Source organism: Ursus americanus, chromosome 9 (assembly GCF_024610735.1).
Source record: "Ursus americanus isolate L20-20 chromosome 9, mUrsAme1.1.p, whole genome shotgun sequence".
NCBI classification, from domain to species: domain Eukaryota; kingdom Metazoa; phylum Chordata; class Mammalia; order Carnivora; family Ursidae; genus Ursus; species Ursus americanus.
Genome location: NC_142135.1, coordinates 33,256,952 through 33,277,820, shown reverse-complemented (window position 1 = coordinate 33,277,820; position 20,869 = coordinate 33,256,952). Strand labels below are relative to the sequence as shown.

The window sequence follows — 20,869 nt, the reverse complement described above, 5'->3', positions numbered from 1 at the left end:
AATTTTAATTAAAGTGAAATAAAATTTGAAATTAAGTTTTGGTCACACTAGCCACATTTCAAGTGCTCAGTATCCACATAAGGCTAGTGCATACCATATCAACAGCACAGAATAACATTTCCATCATTGAAGAAAGTTTAATTGGACAGTACAGAGCCAACAAAATATTGCCTTTAGGCCCATTTTTGTGCTGCTAGATAAAGCTTTTGGAATTCCTGACAAGTTTCCAAAGCTGTGCTATATGACTGGTTGTTGGAATTGCCTGAACTTCATCCAGAATTGGTAAGAAATATCAGGTTGGGGATAGTTTGGTTGGTTGTTACTTTCTATCCAATTTAATACTGAGGCTTTAGGAAATCTTGTGGTGAATTTCTACAGAGACCCAGGAGCAGAAAAGGCATGGGATAGCTCAGAAAACGTGGGTCCTGTAATGTACAGTGATCCTCGTGATCATTTACTGGGTGTTTTCTATGTGCCAGCCACTGTGCTAAATGCATACTTTCTTCAGTCCTGACAATACCTCTAAAAGGTGTGTATCATTACCACCATTTCACAGGTAAAGAAGCTGAACTTTAGAGGCCTAAGGTCACACAGATAGTAGCAAAACGAGGATTTTAAATGAGGTATGTTTACGCTCTTGTGCTAAACAGCTCTGTGACCTCTGGTTCTTCACTTTCCTCATCTGTAAATCTAAACGAACTAAATTAGAAAATCCCAAATTTCTCTATCGTTTCTAGAACTTATAAATTAGAATAATACCCCCTTATTTTCCCAAGCCAATGAAACATGCTGGGTTCAGAAGAGCGGCTTGCTACCTTCTTCCTTCCAAAGGATATGCTTTTTCCCTCCGTGCATGCCTTTGCTCTCAGACCTTTCTTGGTTTCTCATTATGAAATGTGGTTTCAACTATTGTGATGTTTATCACACGCCACACATACTCCTGAACTAGATAACGTGCCCTCTCATGGCAAGGAGTGATTCGCTCTGGTAGATAAATCCTAAAAAAAAAAATAGCAGAATGCCTACTGCACAGTATGTTCCACGAACATTTATGGAATTAACTGGAAGTGGACTGGAAGGAAAATGTGAATCAGCTGAAGTAAACTATTAAGGATATTACTCAGAAATCGAGGCTGTCTGAAGAAAACCCCGAGTGCAGTAGCCTGTGCAGGCGGCTGGAGACAAAGTCTGACCCACAGAAACCTGAAAAACTGAGATAACGTTAGGGATGGTGGCGATGACGTTCACAGGGGGCGGACCAGACGGCGCTAGGACGCCGGGAGAGGCTGCAAACCCCACCTAGCCCGGCACAGCGGCCGCCAGCCTTCCCGGGTCTCCCGGCCGCCCCGGAGAGCCTCCCAGCCCCGCCCCTCCGCGGAGGTCGCCGCTGCGACGGCAGTTGCGGCTGCGCAGTGGCGCGCGCGTAGGCGAAGCGGCGCGCGCCTCGGTCAGCTGACTTCTCCGGCTGGCACGTGACTTGCTCCGTAGGCGCTGGGGTCGAGAAAGCCGTGAGGCCGGAGCTTAGGTCCGGGAGGGATGGAGCGCTGAGCCGTTAACGTCTGCAAGGCTGTCTGCCTCTGTACCTGTTAGTGCAGCCACTTCGTCGTTTGACACCTTCCTGGGTCAGTGAGCGATGGTTACCCCGGATGGGGAGTCCTGGCCAGGCCGAACCTTGCGCTGCGGTCGCCGTCTGGGAGGGATGGGGGTGGGCGCAGGGGCCGAGGTTGTGGCGTTGGAGCTGGCTGGATGGTTGTGTCTGGTTTCTCGTCGTCGGTTTGTTGAAATCTTGGGCGTGGGTTCGGTTTCTAAGGAAGAGGAAGAAGGGAAAAAGAAATGGCCCTGGGGGGTACTGAATAGCCTAGACAGGAAGGAGAAACGCTGCGGGTCTGGGACATTTCTCCTTGGAAGTGTGTGTGGGGGGGAAGCGAATCCACACCCCTTGATTTAGAGGAATGAAATGTGACAGAGTAGCCCAGATGAGGATCTGGGATGGTGTGTGTGAGGTCACAGCGAGCTCAAGACCCTTCACTGGACGTACGCGCTTGTGAGTAGCGCGGGGATGGCAGTTTAAAGGGTCTAGGAGCCCGTCACTACAGGCAGGGGACTCTCACAGAGGATGCTGGGTCTTTGTAGGCAGGGGACAGAACAAGATTTATTATTATTTTTATTATCAAACCATTTTTTTATTAGAATGGGGGAAGGGTAGGCAAGAAACCCCTGAAAAGGAACTTGAGGGGAGAGTCACATAAGGCAAATTGAATCACCTGAGAAACGAGTAAAGAGACGCTGATACTCTTTTCAGAGGAAAAATCTGGTATGTTAGGGAAAAACCAAATATTTCAGTGAGAGCTCAGTGCTTAGCACTGCTCTGAGAGTGGGGGTGTAAACAGTCCAGCCTTAGGAGTTCGCACCAATGTTGGGGAGATAAGTCACGCACATATGACACATTGAAGTACTATGAGATTATATGTAATTATCAAAAAAATTGCTAAGTGCTTTGGAATTGTGGAGCAGGGATAGAGGTATGAACTGACACTATCAGGAAATATCCTGGAGGAAAGATAACTGGGTTTGGATCTTTCTAAGCCAGTGGGACTTGAACAGGTGGAGAGAAATGAGAACTTTCTAGGTAGGGAAAGCCACAAGATTTGAAGGCCTGAAGATGAAAAAAAGAGTGCTTCTAGGGGAGTCAAAAGTCCAGGTTTATGGTGGATTTGAATTCCAGAGAAGTAAAAAATAAAGTTGGGGTCATGTAATGAAGACTTTGAATGATATTTAGTCATTCATTCAACTGATATATATTGAGCCTTATACCAAGTACTGTGCTGATATGGAGGTTTAGAAAACAGGATCACTCTTATAGAGCTTCCAGTCAGGTGGAGGATATGGGTCTTAATAAATAATTATGCAAGTGTGGAATGTGCTTGGAAGGAATAACAGTGGTGTGAAAGAGTTTGTAAAGGACATGGCCTTTATAGAACGTTCAAAGGAGGCATTTTGGAGCATACGACTTTCAAACTGACATCCGAAAAGAAGCTAAAAAGGCTGTGAAGATGTGAGTAAAAGTGTTCCAAACAGAAGAAACAGCGTATGTCAGTGCCCTGAGATGTGAAGAGGAATAAAGCTTTTGAGAAGTTGTAGGAGGACTAGCAGGGTAGAATTTGGAGAGAACTATGTGAGAGAGGCAGGCAGGGGAAGGCTGGGATCAGGCCCAGCAAGGCTTTTATCCTAAAAGCAAAGGGAAGCCAGTGAAGATGTTAGGTGGTAGAGGGAATTAGAAGTGTTTTTTAAAAATAAAATTTTGTTGAGAATGTGGAGGGTGCAAAACTGAATGAGGGGAAACCACTTCGGGAGGACATTGTTGTAATTTCTGCCAAGAGATGGCAAAGCAATTTAATAGTTTCCTCCTGTAGGAAATGGAGAGCCACTGAAGGATTTGAAGGCAGGCTACCTTTTCTCTCCACTAAGGAATTAAGGAGAAGGTTTAACCGTGTTCACTTTTAGAGGAGCTAAGGAGTTGGGGAATGATTAGATTGTATTTTGACCCTTCACTGAGTGTAGTTATAACTACCCTTAAGCAGTCCTGAGGACAGGGGAGGCTGGATCATTTGGGGGTTGACTGGAGATTCCTTTGCAAAAATCTGTTTTGGCCTTCTAGACTTATCCTTTGGTAATGTTACTCCTCCAGCGTACTTTTCATTGAATAGTAGTAACAGGGTGGACTCAATTAACTTTCATGTTTATTTTGTTCTCATAGGTCTTTGAGAGAGAGTAGATGAAAATGCATTTCATTTTGTAGATAGGAACCTGTCTAGACCCTTGGAACTAGAAACAGATTTGTCTCAGTCTGACAGAACTTTCACAGTGTGCTGACTGCTGGTATATTGTTCCTGCTGATTACCTACATAATACTTAACCACAATCATATCTAGAGAGGGTGAGTTTCCAGAAGTACGTTGTAATCTTTGATTCAGCACGTTAGCACTTTTGGTGAACTTTTTCTAGTAGGACACCTTCAGGATTTGGCAGTGGTGGTCAGCGCTTTAAAAACTGCTTTTCTGTAAGCTTGGGTAGAGCTAGTCAATTCACAGTTCTGCGGGAGGAGATAATAAGCAACAAAGTGGAACTCACAGTGCTCAGGTTGTCAATCACGGTTCTTTGGCAACAAGCAAGTTTCAAGTTGTGGTGAAGATCGAGCCTTGGGGTTGTGTCTCAGAACTCCCGGATCTTTTTCTCTTTTGGTGTATCTTGCAGGGACTACATAAAATCTAAAGAAACAGTACTCGGGATCTGACTGAAGTAAATCCTGAGAGCTAGGTACTTAGTGTAATTCTGCTTTTAGAACTGGCCAGAAGATTTTAATTTTTGGCATATCAGTATTAGGAACCTCATTTACATTGGCTTTTACAACCTAAAAAGTAAATTCAGGGCTTCAGAAATTTTATTTTGTGATTATTTCCATAACTCGTGAGATAATTCCATTGGCCAAAGAGCAAAACTGGAATGCCAAAATAAACCTTTGCAGAAGGATCTCCTTGGAGTCCACCAGTTCCTAAGCAATCTTCCTATTGAACTTGAGTCTGTTTAGGGATAGCTACAGTTTTGATTTAGTATTTCCTAGTTAAATTTTGTTCTTGTACATATTTTGATCTGTCTGCGGAAGTAAATCTTTTTCACCCTTTGGATGTGCAATTATATGCTGTTTTAGTTGTACACTAATTCATGTTAGATTCTCATTTCATCGACATTTTTAAGACATAGTAGAAACCATTACTATAGTGCCCTTGGAAAGATAGCTCAGGCAATGACCCAGGTTATTCTAAAATTTCTTATTGACACGAGTGACCCTTGGAACCAGAAATTTCAAACTGTATTCTTGATAATGAAGCAGAATTATTTTCTAGTGGTAAATCTACTTGTAATGTTATATCACTGTGTAAATCTGCTCAACATTTATTGAGTTCAGAAAGGAGTCAGGTGGGCAGTGGAGGAGAGGTGCTTTGATTACATCAGAGAATAAAAGAGCATTACCTCTTTATCTAAAATGAGGTGTGTGTGTATTTGAAAATGAAATTCCAGGTAGGTGCAAAAACGGTGTTTTATGAAAAGAAACTGATATATTTTTAAGGAAACTGTCAGTGAATAGGAAGTTATTTGTAAATTAAGCTGATTAACAGGTGGATTAACTTTACCATGAAGGGTTTTCATTATGAAGCAGGCTATAGCTTAATGTGTCTGTATGGATGTTACTGGCATTTTGGGCAGGACGGTCTGTTGTTTGGTCCCCATCCACTAAATGCAGTTAGTAGCCTCCATGTTGGGACAACCTAAAATGTTCCCATACATTTCCAAACTCATGGAGGAGAGAGGTACCATTTGGTTACAAAACACTTGCATGTGGTGCTACCGTTTATTCGACAGATATTTGAGTGTTTGTTAAGTGACAGGCACTCTCTTAGATGTTGGGGGTATAGAAGTTAAGAGTAGTATTTTAATAAACTAGCATGTAAAATGTGTATAGTCACTAGCTGTGTGATCTTGGGCAGATAATTTCATTAATTGTCCTTTAATCTACAAGTGGGGGTGGTAATAACATCTTTGAAGAAGTTAAACACAAAATTGCATAGCATATTGACGTGCTTATCACATAGTGCATATTCAGTAAGTGGTTGCACTCTGAATAAACAGAATCTCAAGCTTACTGGAGTGATGAATTGGGGAAAACTAACTTGTTTTAAGTCTGTAACTTGGTGAATTTCAGGCTACATTGTGTTAGAGATATAAGCATCTTCTGGTGGAATTTGGTATTGTGGTCCAATCACTGTTATAAAATACCAGCCCAAAATAAAAGAGAAGTAACACTTTGGGAGCCATGAATGTAGATTCAGGGATTCCCCTGTCATGGAAGGAATTGTTTGTTCCTTGGGTCATTGGTGAGTTGCCTGTGGCAGAGAGGAAGTCTCCGGGAGCTCAGAAGGTCCTGATGATTACTTTCAGTAATAGGTATACAGTGCCCTCTTGCCATTTCTACCAATTCATCTAGCTTTACTAAAAATTACAAGAAATTTTCCCTAACACACACTAACACCATCCACCTCCGCTTCCCAACATTTCAGTTTTTATGACCGATATCTGTGCAAAAGTTAAGGCTTGGCTTTTACAAATTTATTTTTAGTGAACTGTGAAATAAAAAGATGGTGGTTTACGGTGCTTGGGTGGCTCAGTCAGTTAAGCATCCAACTCTTGATTTTGGATGAGGTCATGATCTTGTTGGTCGTGGGATTGAGTCCTGCATTGGACTCTGCGCTCAGTGGGGAAGTCTGCTTGAGAGTCTCTCCCTCTCACCCCCCCCACTCCCTCGCTCATGCACTTGTGCGCGCACTCTCTCCCCTTCTCTCTCTCTCAAATCTTTTAAAAAAAGATGGTAGCTTATGAAATATGTCTATTAAAGATAAAATTGTCTTTCATCTTTAAATGTATTATGGCATGAAATTTAGGTACCCTGTAATGGGATTATAGAGCAATTTTAAATATTACAGTTGAAAACAAAAAGGCAAAAATTAAGATTTATTTAAAGAAAGTACGTGTTCTTGCAATTTCTAAATTCGTTCCAAATGAATCATGAAACTACTCCTTGAAAGGTAAAATTCCCCTTTTAGTTATTGGAAACTTTTAAACAAGTTTTATTACCAGTAAGCCCTTCCCACAACCTCAGTTAGATGCTTCTGTTTTGAAGGGTAGAATTTTAATATTCAGAGAGGAAACAGTTGTTTTTACTTTTTATTTGTATGGTGTTAACAATTTCTGGGGAAGGATGTGGCAGCTTTTTAAAATGAATGGATTGTGGTAAATCTTTTACGTGATGAATTCTCTTAAAAGTCGATATATTGCAATTGGAAGGCTGCGTGATATTTCACTGACATCTGAGGTGTTTCTTCTTGAGCTTGTTGAAATAGGCCACTTTAGTAAACTTGGTATTTTCAAGGACTGAAAAGGTTTTGCATGTAAACCACCGTCAGTCTTAATTTGTTGTGAAATTTTATTTACTGTGAAAAGTGGTTGCATTTCAGAGACTGTTGGTTTCTTGAAAGTATTAAAATCAGTTAAGTATTGAACACTTACTGGGGTTCAGTACTGTTTTCTGTGGTTGCTCCTGTGTTGGGTCAGGCTCACACCTTTAAGAAGAAATGCCAGCAGATCTCTGTTTGAGCTTATAATCCTAACCTTTTATGTTGTGGTGGTTATTACTTTATTGTTTTTATATTTACATCAGTTGTGGTAGAAAAATAATCTACAGCCTTCAAATTCCCAGAAGTGGGTTGACACAGTAAATAAACAGTCTCAGAGCTTTGTACCCAGGTTTTCCTTTAGTCTCTCCTTTTCATTCTCCCATTTTGAAAAATAATTGTTACTTTTTTTTTTAAAGCAGCATACTTACAGCAGTCAGACAAAATAGTATTTTAAAAATTGGACCAGTGTTTCTCTTGTGCTCCAGTGTAGCTTTTTTTTTAAAAGATATTATTTTTAGAGAGAGAAAATGTGTGTGTGCGTGCACACACATGCACGAGCAGGGGGGCGGGGCAGGGGTGTAGAGAGAGGGAGGGAGAGAATCCCAAGCAGGCTTTGCCCTGAGCACAGAGCCTGCCTCGGAGCCTGACTCAGGGCTTCACCTACCGGCCCTGAGATGATGACCTGAGCTGAAATCAAGAGTCAGACACTTAATCGACTGAGCGACCCAGGAGCCCCTCCAGTGTATTCTGCTTCGATTTTTTTTTTTTTCTGTTGTCGTCTGTGTTAAGTTTTCCTCCCACCCCTAACAGCACACAAAGACCTACCTACTCATACAGACCTGTGTGCACATGATTGTAAGCTCCTTCAAGATAGGGAGTGCATTTTATTTGTTTGCTTTTTAGATCCTACCACAGTTCTGAAAACTTAAGCACCCACAGCATTTGGTGACATGAATGATGTGACCCTAAATTGAAAACAATTACAGTTAAGCAAGAGATATGTGACAAAACACCAAATAGATGTCTGCTTTAATGCAGTTAATTACATGGGTTTAAATGGGTTAGAGGGAGAACGTACTGAGGGGAACATACTGGTTTGGGATTATAATGGATTTAGTGCCTGGTTAGGCTTAGTTGGGAAAAACATTTTGTTAAGGGAAGTTTGAGTTGGTTTAGACAGGAAGAGAAGTTTTGTGCAAAATGGACTATCTGAGCAGAGGCAAGTAGGAAGAGAACTAAAGGCAGGCCCGCCTGAGGTCAAGATTGATAGAATTCAGAAAGATTGTGAAGGTAAGGCAGAAAAACTCAGACAAGGACACTAGTTGTGATGACAGTGCAGACTGGCAGATTTGAGTCTTATTTCCAAGAAAGAAGCAAACTAGGAGCATACGTATTTGTGAGTTATTCAGCCTCCTATCACCAGTATTTTTAGAGCTGGAAAAAATTTTCAAGGGAATGTTTTGGGAATGAATCAGGACCCTACACTGTGGTCACAAAGCCCCTTGCTATGTTTATGTAGGGCATTCAAAATCCTCTGTATTCTTTCCTTCATAAATTAAATAAAAATTTGCGTTTCTTGAGCACAGCGAGTTTACTCAGATTTTGTTTTGTTCTGTACTTGATTTTATATTTCATATTGCTTTTCACTTTTTAAGTTTATAAGTTGCCATGGATAACATGCAAAAAGTGGGTTGATACATAAGGTTTCTGAGCACCACAGAACAAAAATCATTTCTGTATTATAGAACTAGCAATACTGGGGATATTAATAGTGGCAAGTTGTATCTTTTTAATGCTTTCAAATGAATTTATATTTTATCAATCATGGTACCACGTTATACATTTCCAAATTAATTACACATATATGAATGTGTGGGACATTTATTCAAGCTCTGTCTGTTCTTTTATTTTTTTTTAACGAAAGTGAACATTTCTCCCCTTATTGCCAAAGCAATGCATTTCCATTGTTGTGCTCACAGTATAACTACAGTCAAGCCTTGCTTTGAAGCCTACTTAAAAAAAAAAAAAAGGAATTTAAAAAGCCGAAAAATACACCTAAAGTGAAAAATTCACTTTGTGAGATGAATAGCAGAATACTCTAAAGAAAAGTTCAGCAGTGTAGAAGATAGAGCAAGAGGGTACCCAAACTGAAGCACAGAAGAACAACTGAAAAAAATGGAGAGAAGCTTTTCGACCTTGGGTGGTTTAACGTGTGATTTTTGTCTCAAAAGAAGGGAAAGGGAAGCAGAAAAAAAAAATTGAAGAAGATAATGGGTGAAATTTTTTCAAATTTGATGAACACTAAACAGAGATTCAAGAAGCTCAGTGAAGTCCAGGCTGTGGAGTTGGCAAATTTTTCTTAAGCCACAGCATATGTTAGCAAAGACCAACTTGGTAAATTAGACAGCAGTACTGAACACTTCACAGCAGTAAGTGTTGGGTGAGCACATATAACAGCTGGAACTTGCATACCTTGGTAATATATCTACTTTGGGAAACAGTTTGGCAGCTTCTTATGAAGTTAAGTATATGCTAATTATTCAACCCAGGAATTCCACTTCTTGACTTTTTTCCAAGAGAAATGAAAATATATTTTCACAGAAAGTTTGTAGTGGAATGTTCATAGCACCTTTTTTGTCAATGGCCCCAAACCAGAAACAGTCTAAATGTCCATCAACAGACAAATAAATAAGCAAGCTGTAGTACAGTCATGTAATAGTAAGCAATAAAACAATGTACTTCTACTGATGCACACAACGTGGATAAATATCAAAGACTTGCAAAAGGAGTCCTATACAAAGAATATATAATGTATTTTCCATTTACAGTGAACTTCTAGATCAGGCAAAACTAATCTGTAGTTTCACAGCAGATCATCATCTGTCCAGGGCTGGCGGTGCAGTGGGAATTGACTGGGACTGGGTGTGAGGAAAGGCTTTAGAATGACAGAAGGGTTTTTAATCTTGGTTGTAGTGGTGGTTACACAGATGTGTACGTTTGTAAACTCATTAAACAGTACCTTTATAATGAGTGCAATTTTGTATATAAATTGTATTTCAATAAATTGATTTTAAAAAATACAGGGGAAGTGAAGGGAGGTAACCAGTTACAAACCAGGTACTTTATGTTATCTCATTTAATTCTCACATTTATTCATTCAAGAGCATTCAGGGGCGCCTGGGTGGCTCAGTCATTTCAGCATCTGACTTTGGCTCAGGTCATGATCTCAGGGTCCTGAGGTCGAGCCCTGCGTAGGGCTCCCTGCTCAACGGGGATTCTGCTTGTCCCTCTTCCTCTGCCCCGCCCCCACTCATGAGCACGGGTGCGCTCTCTCTCTCAGATAAATAAATAAGATCTTAAAAAAAAGGAATATTCATCAGATACTTTTTGAGGTTCTACATACTGGCCTCTATGCCAGGTACTGAGCTGTGAGCAAAAACTGTCATGGTTTCCACCTACTCTAGGGGCAGTTTATTTAGAAGAAAGACATTATTAAAAAGTTGTCCCTCAGGGAAATACTGAAAAGAAGGTGCTATGAAAGCATATAATACATTTCATTCTTAGCATACAATGATATATGTTATCATCTTAGCAAATCATGATATAAGATACATATTATATATCTCCTAATATATGAGGCACTTTCTGTGCCTTGGTTTCTTTGTTTGTAACTATTACCTATCTGATAAGGTTGTTTAAACATACTAAACATACTATGTATGGAGTGTTTTGACTGGTGCTAGTAAATAGGAAGTGCTTCATAAGTGTTGGCTGTTATCTTGATGACATTTGACAATTCTAATTGTCTAATGTTGCAGGGGTACACCTGTGCTAACTCGGGGAACACTGGAGTAGGACAAGGTTTTGGGGAAGAGATTAAGAGTTTGACTAGAAACGTTGGGTTTTAGGTGCTTTTGAGACATCCAAGTGGAGACGTCTTGTAGTTAGTTGAGGAGGCTTGTTGGGTACAGCTCTAGATGCAGCGGAGGGGCCTGGGGCTGGAGATGAAAATTTGGGAGAGTGTTTAGTGTCTAGCCTGGAATTTCCTTGAGTATAGATAACATCTTCAAGAGAAAAACTATACACACATTTTTAAATTTTTTTAAAAAGATTTAAAAAAAATTTTTTTTAAAGATTTTATTTTATTTATGTGACAGAGAGACAGCCAGCGAGAGAGGGAACACAGCAAGGGGAGTGGGAGAGGAAGAAGCAGGCTCCCAGCCGAGGAGCCCGATGTGGGACTCGATCCCGGAACGCCGGGATCACGCCCTGAGCCGAAGGCAGACGCTTTAACGACTGCGCTACCCAGGCGCCCCTTAAAAAGATTTTTTAAAAAATTGAGAGAGTGCGCAAGTGGGAGTTGGGGCAGAGAAAGAGAAGCAGACTCCCAGCTGAGCATGAAGCCGGTTGCAGGGCTTGATCCTGTGACCCTGAGATCATGACCTGAGCTGAAATGAAGAGTCAGACGCTTAACTGACTGAGCCACCCTGGCACTCTGTGTATACACATTTATACCCACATACAGCAGAGGGACTTAGAACTAGATCTGAGTTTTGAGGAACTCCAACGTTTGATTGGAGTACCTTTTAATTTTCTCTTTGTTTAACATATGATTTGTCTCTATTTATGTTGACTTCCAATATATAAGATGAAATAAAGGGAAATGATTAGGAATTCAGAGCAGCATTCAGAGGAGGTGGAAGTGTCTAGGTTCTTGATGAGAAGATAACCATCGAACACCCGATTTTGACTCTTTCCTGCAGCTGAGATAAAAGGGGAAATGTGTTTAACAATATGGATTTCATCTTCTGATCCCAAAAAGCATATATGTATATTCATCTGCAAAGACAAATTTTATTTGGAACTGAGCTTAAAGTTTCTTAAATTTAAAGATTTTTTTTTTTTTTTGAGTAAGCCCTACACTCAGTGTGGGGCTTGGACTCAGTGACCCTGAGATCAAGTGTCACATCTCTGCCAACTGAACCAGCCAGGCACTCCTTAAGGAGAAATTTTTTTATGTGACTGTATCCACAGGATAACAGTGGACATTGTTCAGAAACAGAGAAAAAGGGATTTTGCAAAAGACTTACTGATGCTATTCTCATGGGCATTTCTTACATTCATCATTTTGTTGACTTCTTCCAACAGCTCTATGAAGGGATTTGTAATATTCCACAGATGAGGAAACTAGTGAGAGGATAGAGTTAGGATTTTAACTCTTATGGACTCCAAAGTTTGTGCTTTTTTCTTTCTGAAATCCAGGTCTCTTTTTAAATTTAATTTATATTCTATCTCCAGGTCTTTTGAATCTCTTATTTATTTTGCTTTTCTGTTTGGAGATATCATTGTTCCTTCTAGGAGCTAGGATAGTTTGCGATGCTGGGTGTTGCTGTTTTAGAAATTGTGGTGATCCTGGATGAAACGAAAAGGGAAGGGAAGCTCAGATCAGGTCCCATTATCTGAAGAATTCCTCGGGCCTGTGGGTTGCTCAGAGCCTGGAAAGAAACAGAACGAAAGGGTTTAAGGTTACAGGTGGATCTCTCCAAATAGGGAGAGCTCAGGTGGGTCTGAGTGCAGAACATTTTCTTCTAGCATGACACAATAGAAAGAACATAGCTTTACAGTCAAACGCAGTGAGATTTGAACCCCATTTGCCACTTGTATAACCTTGTAAATTAGTAACCTCTCCAAGTATTACTGCCTAGCTCATAGGGCTGTCTTGAGTAAGTGAAATAGCATAGGAGACGTGTCTAACACAGTATCAAACATAGAGGACACCTCTTCCTCCCCATAACCAAACAGGCCCCAGAGAGGGCTCCAGTTGAAAGATGGAATTAGAATACTTTCTGTAAGTTTCCTAGATGTTTTTTAAGTTTCTTTTTTTTAGTAATCTCTGCACCTGACGTGGGGCTCAAACTCACGACCCTGTGATAGAGTCATGTGTTCCCCTGACTGAGCCAGCCAGGCACCCGTTTTCTAGACGTTACTAGACTCCACTTTTGCTTAGAATTATCATGACGTTATTTCATTTGATCATAGTAAAAGCTCAATGAAATAGGGTAGGGCAGGTATTTATAGATAAGAAATGGGGTGCTTTTTCTTCTTGAAATATTTTGGAAACCTGTTGGATGAAAAAGATTTTCTAGAACTCTAAATGGTATGATAGTGACATCTACTGTAATAGCTCATATTATTACAGTCTTTGAAGAAGCTGCATTTTGGATAATTTTTAAATCTCAGGAATTGGATCGGAAGAATTAACATAGTTAAAATGTCCATGCTACCCAGAGCAATCTACACTTTCAGTGCTATCCCGATCAAAATACCGAGGACATTTTTCAAAGAACTGGAACAAATAGTCCTTAAATTTGTATGGAAACAGAAAAGGCCCCGAATCTCCAAGGAAATGTTGAAAAGGAAAAACAAAGCTGGGGGCATCACAATGCCGGATTTCGAGCTGTACTACAAAGCTGTGATCACAAAGACAGCATGGTACTGGCACAAAAACAGACACATAGACCAGTGGAACAGAATAGAGAACCCAGAAATGGACCCTCGGCTATTTGGGCAACTAATATTTGATAAAGCAGGAAAAAAACATCCGGTGGGAAAAAGACAGTCTCTTCAATAAATGGTGCTGGGAAAATTGGACAGCTACATGCAAAAGAATGAAACTTGACCACTCTCTCACACCATACACAAAAATAAACTCCAAATGGATGAAAGACCTCGATGTGAGACAGGAATCCATCAAAATTCTAGAGGAGAACATAGGCAGCAACCTCTACAACATCGGCCAAAGCAACCTTTTTCATGACACATCTCCAAAGGCAAGAGAAACAAAAGATAAAATGAACTTATGGGACTTCATCAAGATAAAAAGCTTCTGCACAGACAAGGAAACAGTCAAAAAAACTAAGAGGCAGCCCACGGAATGGGAGAATATATTTGCAAAGGACACTACAGATAAAGGACTGGTATCCAAGATCTACAAAGACCTTCTCAAACTCAATACACGAGAAACAAATAAACAAATCAAAAAATGGGCAGAAGATATGAACAGACACTTTTCCAATGAAGACATATAAATGGCTAACAGACACATGAAAAAATGTTCAAAATCATTAGCCATCAGGGAAATTCAAATCAAAACCACACTGAGATACCACCTTACGCCAGTTAGAATGGCAAAAATAGACAAGGCAAGAAACAACAATTGTTGGAGAGGATGTGGAGAAAGGGGATCCCTCCTACATTGTTGGTGGGAATGCAAGTTGGTACAGCCACTCTGGAAAACAGTGTGGAGGTCCCTTAAAAAGTTAAAAATTGAGCTACCCTATCATCCAGCCATTGCACTACTGGGTGTTTACCCCAAAGATACAGACATAGTGAAGAGAAGGGCCATATGCACCCCAGTGTTCATAGCAGCAATGTCCACAATAGCTAAATCGTGGAAGGAGCCGAGATGCCCTTCAACAGATGACTGGATTAAGAAGTTGTGGACCATATATACAATGGAATATTACTCAGCTATCAGAAAGAATGAGTTCTCAACATTTGCTGCAACATGGGTGGCACTGGAGGAGATAATGCTAAGTGAAATAAGTCAAGCAGAGAAAGACAACTATCATATGATTTCTCTCATCTATGGAACATAAGAACTAGGATGATCGGTAGGGGAAGAAAGGGATAAAGAAAGGGGGGGTAATCAGAAGGGGGAATGAAACATGAGAGACTATGGACTATGAGAAACAAACTGAGGGCCTCAGAGGGGAGGGGGGTGGGGGAATGGGATAGACCGGTGATGGGTAGTAAGGAGGGCACGTATTGCATGGTGCACTGGGTGTTATACGCAACGAATGAGTCATCAAGCTTTACATCGGAAACCGGGGATGTACTGTATGGTGACTAACATAATATAATAAAAAATCATTAAAAAAAAATCTCAGGAAGAACTTAATTGATTTAATCACCTATTTTGAGGGGAGAGGAGCTTTAAAATGTCATCAGATATACTTTAACAGAACCATTTGTATAAATAATTATAATCAAACCTCAAATTCCCAAAAACTACCATCACGTAGAAGATCTGAATTATTAAAAGAGGTTGAAAGATATTATTGGATTCTCTAATCAACCAAGAATTTTAAAATTCAAGGTTGTCCTGTAATTGGTGTTTGGGCTAAAAAAGCTAGATTTGATAAGTGTGAGAATATTAGATGGAGGAGACCAGAGATAGGGAAGAGCCAAAGCTGAAGTGGCCAAAGGCAAGTGAAAAGATAGCAAGGTTTGGAGCTGCTTAGGTGAGGTGGCCCAGGTACAGTAGAGAACAGGATTATACAACGACAGGAAAGCAGGAGATAGACCTACAACATTTCATCAGGAATTTAATTTAAAAAGCAACTTACTGAGATGGATCCTGTAATTAATACAGGTGTAGTCCAAGCTCTGACCTTTACTACCTTATGTGATTAGAGCTGCTGAATATGTTGACCCTAAAGTATTTTTTAAAAATCCCAAAACATCAAAAAGGTTTCTGTTCTATATATATATATATATATATATATATATATATATATATATATATATATATATATTCTATATATATATATATATTTTTTTTTTAAAGATTTTATATATTTGACAGAGAGAGAGAGACAGCCAGCGAGAGAGGGAACACAGGCAGGGGGAGTGGGAGAGGCAGAAGCAGGCTCCTAGCGGAGGAGCCCGATGTGGGACTCTACCCCAGGACTCTGGGATCATGCCCTGAGCTGAAGGCAGACGCTTAACGACTGAGCCACCCAGGCGCCCCTGTTCAATATATTTTTATACTTGGTCATAACATAAACAGATTAGAAAGCATCTTTACTAGTATTAGAAAAGTTGTGCTTGGAGGATTAACGTAGTAACGAGACTATTCTCTGGATATTCCATTTGAGAGTTCATTAGAATTATAGTTTTTATAAATTTGCTAAGTATTCTGTTTTATTTTTTCATAAAGTAATTACATTCTTTTAACAGTTAAAATATTTCGTTTTGAAATATTTCAAGTATACAGAAAAGCTCAAATATTTCAGATTGACAGACATCCATGTACTCACTACCCAGATTTGACAGGTACTAACATTTTGCCATATTTTCCCCAGATATTTTTTTAAAGAAATCTTAAATACATAGCTAAAGCACCTTTCTCCTATGCATGTTTCTATATTTTCTGTAAATACATATTTATGAACAATTTATACCATTACGTGGGAACTTCATTTGGTAACTGCTTTGGAGAACTGTTTGACAGTACCCAGCAAAGTTGATGATGGTTTTTGTCGTTATCTCATAATACATAACAAACGACCCCAAACTTCAGTAGCTTAAAACAGTGGTTTCTTATTTCTCCTGATTCTGTGGGTTGTCTCAGTGCTGCTTCTGCTTGTTTCACCTGGGTTCATTGATGGGGCTGCGTTCAGCTGGAACATTCACTACGCTGGAAGTTTCAAGAAACTGAGCTATTTCGCAGTTTATGCTGGTTGTCAGCCCTAGTGTTGCTGTTTCTCTGCCATGTGGCCTCTTTATTTTCCAGTAGACTAGACTACATGCTTCCTTCCATGGTGGTCTGAGAAAAAGAAACAGAGTGGAAGTTGCAAGGTCTCTTGAGGCCTGGGCCCTGAACTCACATACTGTGGCTTTCTTGAGTTTTGTTGGTCAGAGCAAGTCACAAGACCAGCCCAGATTCAAGATGAGGGGAAACAGAATCCATCTTTTGATGGGAGGAGTGGCAGTCACATTGCATTGGAGCATGGAAAGACTTGTCGCCTCCATATTTGGAGACAGTCTACCACATGATCATACTCAATTCAGCTGTTTTACTTCTGTCTGTCTTGGAGAAACTCTTTCACCAAACCAGACATGCACAAGGTTGTTCACTGCAAAATTGTTTATAATAGCAAAAAAGTAAAATGTAACTATCCTTCCAGAGGAAAATGGGTAATAAATTTTAGGTTATTCATAAAATACCTCGTAGCACTTAAAATGAATGAACTACATTGCAAAAACAGGTTGAATGAAAAAATTAAGGAGGAAAAGAATATGGGTAGAATGATATTTATATAATAACTTAAAAATTTAACGTTTGAAGTTTCTCAGGTAGTGTAGTGATGGTTTTGTTTTCAAGTCAATGTTTATCTGGATGACTTCTTTAGAACTTGGTGCTCTGAGTGGCTTCCTTCCATGGATGGTCAGTTAAGCTGTACTATTTTCTGGCCAGACTGAATGCTTTGTCTGGGCTTGCCATCGCCAACAAGCTTGTGTTTAGTTTGTTGATCATTTGAGAAAGTAGAGCTCTTAAATGCATCTTTATCGTTAATGTTGGAAAAATCATTTTAGAGTAGAATTTTTGAGATAGTCATTTAATATCACCATCTAAATTTATACCAGTTTAACCTGTCTGAATTTCTTACCTGTAAATGGGGAGGATGATATGTATCTCATAGAGGTGTTGGGAAGACCGAGATGATGATTTATGAAACATTTACAGCAGTACCTGGTATATAGTAGATGCTCTACAAACAGAAATTGGAAAAAAATAAGTAAGTATATAGAATGGCATCTGTGTTCAGTGCACTTTGAGTTGTATAATAATTGCATGGGATTACTTCAATTATAATTCTAAAATTAGATTGAGTGAAATTATGAAATTAATAGAAGTTCATTATGATTAGCTATAATACTTTACATTTTAAAGGAAATTTAAATTTACAAAGTCTTTTCACATTCATTATATGATTTTGTTATCAGGACAACTTTGTAAGGTAGTTATTTTCTATTCAGGAGAGTATCAGCAGTCACTGGTAGTAGGACAGTTTATGGTGGTTCTAATGAAGACATATTAAAGTGGAAATAATAATACAGTAGTATTTTCATTTTTATGAGTTTGTGTACTTTACCTACTTAGATTCTGAATAGATTGGCTCTAGACTTTTATTTTTACATGTGAGAGGGAGGGAGGTTGTAGAAGAGGGTTGGTTGTGTCTTTTTTTTTTTTTTTAAGATTTTATTTATTTGAGATAGTGCAAGCAGGGGGAGCGGCAGGCAGAGGGAGAAGGAGAAGCAGGCCCTCTCTAATGAGCAGGAAGCCCAATGTGGGACTCAATCCCAGGACCCTAAGATCATGACCTGAGCCGAAGGCAAACCAACTGAGCCACCCAGGCACCCAGGGGTTGGTTGTGTCTTAATGGAAAGGGGATCCACAGCCTCTCACTCAGATCCAGTGGTGTTGTATCAACCCTCCCTATCATATTTTTACGTGTAAGGCCAATTGGCAAGATTTTTTTGCAAATTTATAAATGTTTGATGGCAACTAAGTATATGCCAGTGATTTGAGGAGGTTCCTTTAGGTTGAATATGGATAAAAGTTAACGACCGATTTGGCTAACTTTGTAGGGGTTGCTAAGCCAGATGTGACAAATTTATTTAGTGGCTACTGTTCAAATGCACTGGTTCAATTCCTTCTCAAAGGTAAAAGTTATGCATGTTTTTAAATTTCCTATTTGGGTTTTATGTTTTAAAAGTTTAAGATAAACCTATGCATTTGTGACTCTTCTACTTTTTTTGTGAAATGAAACTGTTGGTAGCTGGTATTTTAAGTAGTCTCACTTCTTTGAATAATTCCCATTTTAGATGTTTTGTAATTTAAAAAAATTAGATACTTCATGTGTTAGGTCTTTTTGTCATTTTTTTTCCTCGTATCATAAATAAATCCCCTTTTACCATTTATGTGGATTTACTTCTGGTAAGTAAATTTGACTTTTCTTGGATCACCTGCCATTGTTGGATTATTTTTGAAGCAGGTTAATATTTATCTCATCCTGTGACTCAAATACTTTAGGAACAAATGGTATTAAAAATATTTTTTGTTTGTTTTGGTTTTTTTTTTTACCTTTCAGAGTCACTCTTGATTTTGGAAAAAATACTTGGTAACAAATATGACTGAGTTCTGGCTTATATCTGCTCCTGGGGAGAAAACATGTCAGCAAACTTGGGAGAAATTGCACGCGGCAACTACGAAGAACAATAATCTTGCTATTGCTTCAAAGTTTAACATTCCTGACTTAAAGGTAAAACTGCATGGCACAAAATAGTTCATCAAAATATGAGTTCATCATGAAGAGGACAGGTGTCTCTGCTTACCTTTAGAAAAAAGAGATATCTGGGTTCCTTCAAAAAAAGCGCTCATTTCTAGCCATTGGCATAATTGAAAACTTATCTTGTTCTCTCTGATGTTCAGATTTTAAATAATGAGGAAATTGAGATTTTAAAAGTAAACTACCAAAGTGAGATAACATTTTTTTAAACTTTTGTGCTTTTCTAAATTATAATTTAAATTGTAATGAGAAATCTTATGAAAATATTTGGCATACTTCATTCACAAATATCTTCAGAAGTGAAAAATCTTAGTAATATATATTAAATTTCACACCGAACCTAATTTTTTGTTAATTAAATTCATACAGTGTTCAGTAATGTTGTAACTGTTTTACCATTTTACCTCTTTAATCATAGTTGGCAAATCTTGCCTCGTTATTTAATGTAGCTAATTTATTTAACATTTATTGAACACCCATAACCTAGCAGCCTCAAAGGGAAGCAGACTGTCAGTAATTTTACTGAATGGAAAAAATCATATTTTTATTTTATTTTGCTGTTAACTTAGCAGGCATTCATTTAAGACATACTTAAAATTGCTGGTTCTTGGGGCGCCTGTGTGGCTCAGTTGTTGGGCGTCTGCCTTGGCTCAGGGCGTGATCCTGGCGTTCTGGGATCGAGCCCCACATCAGGCTCCTCCTCTGGGAGCCTGCTTCTTCCTCTCCCACTCCCCTTGCTTGTGTTCCCTCTCTCGCTGGCTGTCTCTATCTCTGTCAAATAAATAAATAAAATCTTAAAAAAAAATAAAATTGCTGGTTCTTAATATTTTGGAAGTTACAAATTCCTTTGAGACACTGATAGTCATGGACCCCTACTTCAGAGCTGCTGTTGTAAACCTGACTTCAGATGATCCACCCGTCACTGGGCAGTACAGGCAGAGGCATAGGCCTGCCGTCGTGGAATCTGCACATCTTAGATAGTGGTTCTACCCATGAATTAGAGGATTATCTTATACATATAAATGCCTTTGAAATGTCTGACAAACATTTTTTAACCACACTTGCACATTATGAAATAAAATGTGGAAAACTTAAGATTTGTGGGCCCTTCAAATCAAGATGTTGTATCACCGTGTAAAAAAAAGGGGGGGGGAATGAAACTTAGGTAGTAAAATGGTCTATTTCCCTTCTAGGTTGGCACACTGGATGTCTTGGTTGGTTTGTCGGATGAACTGGCTAAACTGGATGCATTTGTAGAAGGGTAATGTACTTATATGCATAGACTAGAGCAAAATGAGGCTACCTGGACATTGGGGTTATTATCACATGTATATTCTGCTTATTGGAATGGTTTTTAGAAAATAATGACTTTTTTTCTTTTGTAAATCACCTTTATAAAGGTCCAATTTATATACAATAAAATACACCTGTGTGAAGTATGAAAATGGACTGTCTTTAATATTTTTATTGAGATATAATTTACCATGTAATTCACCGATTTAAAGTGTACAGTGATTTTTAGTATAGTCACAGAGTTGTACAGCCATCACCACAATCAGTTACAGTACATTTTCATCACTTTCCCACTACCACCATCACAAACCTCCTGTTCCTTGTCCCCTTTACTCCCTGCCCACTAATCTGTTTTCTGACATATGTATAAGGTTTGCTTATTCTGGACATTTCATATAAATGGAATCATACAAAATGTGGTCTCTTGGG

General features: G+C 39.1%; 1 protein-coding gene across 2 annotated transcripts in view; it reads left to right on the top strand.

The window, feature by feature from the left end:
• The first annotated feature begins 1,446 nt into the window (after positions 1-1,446).
• Positions 1,447-20,869, top strand: part of ATP6V1C1 (ATPase H+ transporting V1 subunit C1) — a 42,416-nt gene continuing 22,993 nt past the window's right edge. The window contains exons 1-4 of one of the 2 annotated variants that reach the window (XM_087864680.1): positions 1,447-1,622; positions 17,542-17,593; positions 18,950-19,120; positions 20,341-20,408. In XM_087864680.1, coding sequence (XP_087720806.1) covers positions 18,989-19,120; positions 20,341-20,408 — 200 coding nt within the window. In that variant the 5' untranslated portion in view covers positions 1,447-1,622; positions 17,542-17,593; positions 18,950-18,988. The remainder of the gene's footprint in view (positions 1,623-17,541; positions 17,594-18,949; positions 19,121-20,340; positions 20,409-20,869) is intronic. The other variant, XM_045805827.2, reaches the window with a different exon arrangement.